The sequence below is a fragment of the Cannabis sativa genome, chromosome 4 (genome assembly GCF_029168945.1).
Source record: "Cannabis sativa cultivar Pink pepper isolate KNU-18-1 chromosome 4, ASM2916894v1, whole genome shotgun sequence".
In the NCBI taxonomy this organism is placed as follows: Eukaryota; Viridiplantae; Streptophyta; class Magnoliopsida; order Rosales; family Cannabaceae; genus Cannabis; species Cannabis sativa.
The window spans coordinates 7,169,928-7,174,650 of NC_083604.1; the positions used below are offsets into that span (position 1 = coordinate 7,169,928).

Sequence of the window (4,723 nt, forward strand, 5' to 3'; positions counted from 1 at the left end):
AAATTTTCTTTTGGCATTACCAATATATGTGAAATCAATATTCTTTGTAATAGAATTTCATTCATTCTCTTCAGGGGAATGATATTTGAGTAGTTTCTACTTTCTTCTGGAAATATTTGAGTAGTAAAAAATGCCATCGATTATTTAAAATTATTGCATTTACTTCAATGAATAACGTTGAACAAGTAGAACATTATTATAAATTTCTTAAAAATTTATTACTTGTTCATCTATAAAAATATAAGAAATTATTCAACAATTCCTTTTACGATATTTCAAAGAATACATGAATACAGTTTTTGCATAATTTTCAAGATGTATACAAAATTTGATCTTTAATATATGTCGCATGCAATAATTTCTAACATTATAAGTAATAACAATGTATAATAACATGACTAATATATAGAATACGAATAATCTTTAAAAGTAGTTGAATTCAATTCGTATCATTCCCTGCAGGGAATGATGAACAATAAATACATGTCACATGTATTTAAATAACATTAGTCATGTTCATTGTTATTCTTATACTTTGATGTTTCAATGTAATTTTCTTAACATTCGCTTTTTTTTTTTTTTTGCATTCAAAACCCTCTATAAAATTGCATCAATAATAATCATTTTTAATGATTCTTTAGCTGTATTCACATAAATACAATATTTTATTTGACAAATATAAAACATTTAGTTCAGGAAATATTTGTCAAAATCTATATCGATATTAGATTACTTTTCATTATCCTCAAAGAATACAAGAATATATATAAATATGTATTCATCTCTTTCATTATATATCAGTCAACTATATAATGAATATTACGTTTGAATAATCTTTAGGATATATGCAAGATTTTATTGAGGACACATAATCTTCAAAATATATACAATATTTTATCGATGATACATAATCTTCAGGATATATGTATAATTTATATAGATTTTCTCTACTATATCATAGACACATATATTGTAAATATTATAAATGATAAGAAAATAATATATATATGAAATCAATAATAAATATATAAAAACATATACATACATATATAATATATAGATATATAGACAGGGCCGTCTCAAGCTTTTGAGGGGCCTAGTGCAAAATTTCAAAATTAGGCCTTTTTAAAAAAAATTATTAAATATACCAAATTTTCAAAAATTTATATAATTATAACATTAAACTTAATTAAAAACAATCAAATGTCATATATTCCATGTAATTATAATAATAATTAAAAAAAAAACTTAAAAACAATATTCAAATATATAGATCCATCTATTTAACAAGCGACTTTTTTCTCCATATTTCACGCAACGAACAATCTTCAAGCCGCAAAACCTAAAAAGAACATAAATTTGAATGCAATTATTAAAATAGAAGAGATAACAATAAATGAATCATTTAAAAATGTATCTTTCTTACTTTTTGAGATGCAAATTTGCTAATCAAGTCATCGTAATGAAGTTTATTTAGCAATTTATTTTCGATAGACAGTATAGCTAACCCACTCAATCGTTCTTGCAACATAGTGGATCTTAAATATGATTTTATCAATTTCAATTTTGAAAAACTTCTCTCTGCTGAAGCAACTGTTACTGGAATGGTTAGTAATATTCTGTAAGTAATAAATGCATTTGGAAAAGAATCAACTTTTTTTATGTAATCAAGTATTTCAATTGAGTTACTATTTTCATTTGGAAAAATTTTCTTCAACACTTTCAATTCTGAAAACAAATCTAAACCATCAATATCAGATAATCCATTGAATTTTAAAACATCCTCAACATTTAAAGAGTGGTCTTTTAGATCATCTTCATCCAATGCTTTCAGTTTCTTCATGCTAAACAAAAAACCAAAAATATTTTCATACACTTGAAATTGTTCAAATCTAGTTTTAAGTGAACAAATAATTTGGTCAATCAAGTAAAGAAAATAATCAATTCGAAATGATTCTTCAGCAGATTTAATTACATCAACATCAACATTTTCATCAAATTGCTTTTTCCTACGAATTAATCGCTTTTCAGAAAATTTAGGCTCTATTCCCATCTCACTTGCAATTTTCTTAGTTGAATTCATAGCAGTTACAAATCCATTTTCCCTATAATCTTCAAAATAAGAAATGAGATCATTTAAATCTTGTATAGCCTTGTCAATGTCCATGTTTTTACTTTGTAAATGTTTACTTATTGAATTTATAGGAAATAAAATGTCATACCAAATGGTCATGCCTAATAAAAATTCAAAATTCTCTAATTCATAATTTACTAGACTTGTAGCTTCACTTTTTATTTTTGGATCTTCACTTATTTCTGCAAGTTCAAACAAAGCATCTCTTATGTTTGGAGTTTGTGATATAATTGCCTTAACACTTTCAATGTGACTTTCCCAACGAGTTTGAGACAATGATTTCACAGTCAAATTAGTTATATTATTTTTCAATATTGTCCATCGTTTGGTTGAAGAAGAGAATAATGAATATATGCGTTGTAAAACACCAAAAAATGATATAGCTTTAACACAAGAATTAGCAACATCACAAATCACTAAATTAAGATTATGACAACCACAAGGTGTATATAATGCTCGAGGATTTATATCTAATAATCTTTTTTGTACACCTTTGTACTTTCCTTTCATGTTAGATCCATTATCATACCTTTGCCCTCGTATATCATTAATGTCAAGTTTCAAATTTTCAATTTCTTTTGTAAGTTCATCAAAAAGACCTTTCCCCGAAGTATCCTCCACATTCAAAAATCCCAAAAAATATTCTTCTACTCTTATTGGATTAGATGAAATATCAACACACCTCAATATGAGAGACATTTGTTCTTGATGACTTACATCAGGAGTACAATCAAGTAAAACTGAAAAATATTTAGCTTCTTTGATCTTTTTTAAAATTGTATTTTTCACTTCACTTGCCAACAATTGTATCAACTCATTTTGAATATTATGTCCCAAATAATGATTATGAATTTCACTATTTTGAATACGTCGAACATGTTCTTGCATTATTGGATCAAATTCAGCAATCATTTCAATTAAGCTTAAAAAATTTCCATTATTTTCTTGATAGATCTTTTCATTACATCCTCGAAAGGCCGAATTATTTTTAGCTAAATTTTTGACAATTGCAATTATTCTTACTAAAACATTCCTCCAATGCTCTTTCTCTTTATTAAGTCTTTCTTGAGCATCTTTATCAATTGTTTTGTTTTTCGATTGTCTCAATTCTAAGTCAATCCAAGCACTCATGTTAAGTATGTGATCATTACTTGTTTCGTGATTCTTTAACTTATCACCTAGATGCCTCCAATCTTTAGTTCCTTTGTTACTCAATTGACTCACACTCACCATATTAGACTTTTTACCAAACAATTTACAACAAAAGCAATATACTTTATTAAACTCTTTTGAATACACTAACCACCTTCTATCATATTTTTCTCCATTTGACAATATTCTTGTATAATAAGAAGTTGAAAAGTGTCTACCATTTTCATCTTTAATTAAACTAAAATCAATTATTACTCTAATTGGACCCTTTTCTACTAACAAGTCTATTAGTTTATTATCAAGATTTTCCCATCTTCCCGGATCATAAATATAATCTAAATCTTCATTGAAATTTCTAGCTTCCATGACCTCTTCAATATTTTCTTGACATTTTTCTTCAACCATCACATCATCACACATTTCATAATTTCCTAAATTATCTAAATTTATTTGTTCTTGTTCGTTAGTTTCTTTACTTGAATTGCTTTCATCTTTTTTCTTAGTGATAACAAATTTTTCTAAAGCCCCTCTTTGAAATTTAATCAAACTTTCTATTCTCCTTTTCTTTTTAAGTTTTTCATTACCCGACATATATTTTCTACTAGACATACTTGTTCAAATTTTAGGCACACCAAAACAAAACTAAATCAATTCAATGAAAATTAATAAAACTAAACTATTCCATATAATTACCAATAATAAAGAAAAAGTAAATGAAAGAAAGATAAAACCTTGAATTATTGTAAATAAACGTAAGTGTTCCAAACTCAAATAGGGATCTTTTCTTTGAATTTTGAAGTTATCCTCTCTTTTTGAAAGATAAAGAACCTATTAAAAAAAAATTCAAAGTTAAGAAAGATATATCATAAATATAAAATTATATACAAATATGTAATATGTGAACATTATTAAAATTTATCACATAAAAAAAAAAAGTAAAAAGAAGAGTTGAATGAAAGTGTACCTCTATGATATTTTTTTTCTTGTATATGCAAAGTTGCTAACTCAATACCACAGTAAATTTAACAGAAGATTTTAGAATATAAAAGATATAGTATAACTTATATTAGTGTATTGTGTTTAAAATTGTAAAAGAGAACATATATATAGGCTTTTTTTATATAACTCGAAAAAAAAAAAAAAGATTAATTAATGGTGCACCAACGGCTCCATCTTCTCATATGCCAATAATTTATTATTTTTTTTTTTACTAAGAGCCAACTAATTAATTGGTTGGTTTTATCAAACAAATAATCTTTTCATATACCACATAATTAGGCCTCTGCACTAAAATAGGCTTTTTGTGTGGTGCATTAATGTAGATAAGTGGGCATTGTCACGCTTGGAATTTTCTAACATAATGGTTATTTCTCACAAATAATAAAAAGTATAAAAAATGGGTGTGGGGAGGTTTGAACCTTAAGCCTCAAACCCAAA

General features: G+C 25.8%; 1 protein-coding gene across 1 annotated transcript; it reads right to left on the bottom strand.

Annotated features, from left to right (window-relative positions):
• Positions 1-1,279: 1,279 nt before the first annotated feature.
• On the bottom strand, positions 1,280-3,367 carry LOC133036761 (uncharacterized). Its single transcript, XM_061113491.1, has 2 exons — positions 1,427-3,367; positions 1,280-1,342 (listed from the first exon to the last, which is right to left on the bottom strand). The coding sequence occupies exons 1-2, from the start codon at positions 3,365-3,367 to the stop codon at positions 1,280-1,282; spliced, it is 2,004 nt and encodes a 667-aa protein (XP_060969474.1).
• Positions 3,368-4,723: the final 1,356 nt, after the last annotated feature.

Excerpts from the sequence above, each read along its gene's own strand:
- LOC133036761 (XM_061113491.1), bottom strand. The coding sequence starts at position 3,367 with ATGGTGAGTGTGAGTCAATTGAGTAACAAAGGAACTAAAGATTGGAGG. Across the intron at positions 1,343-1,426 it reads GCAAATTTGCATCTCAAAAA|GTTTTGCGGCTTGAAGATTG; the intron begins GTAAGAAAGATA and ends TGTTCTTTTTAG.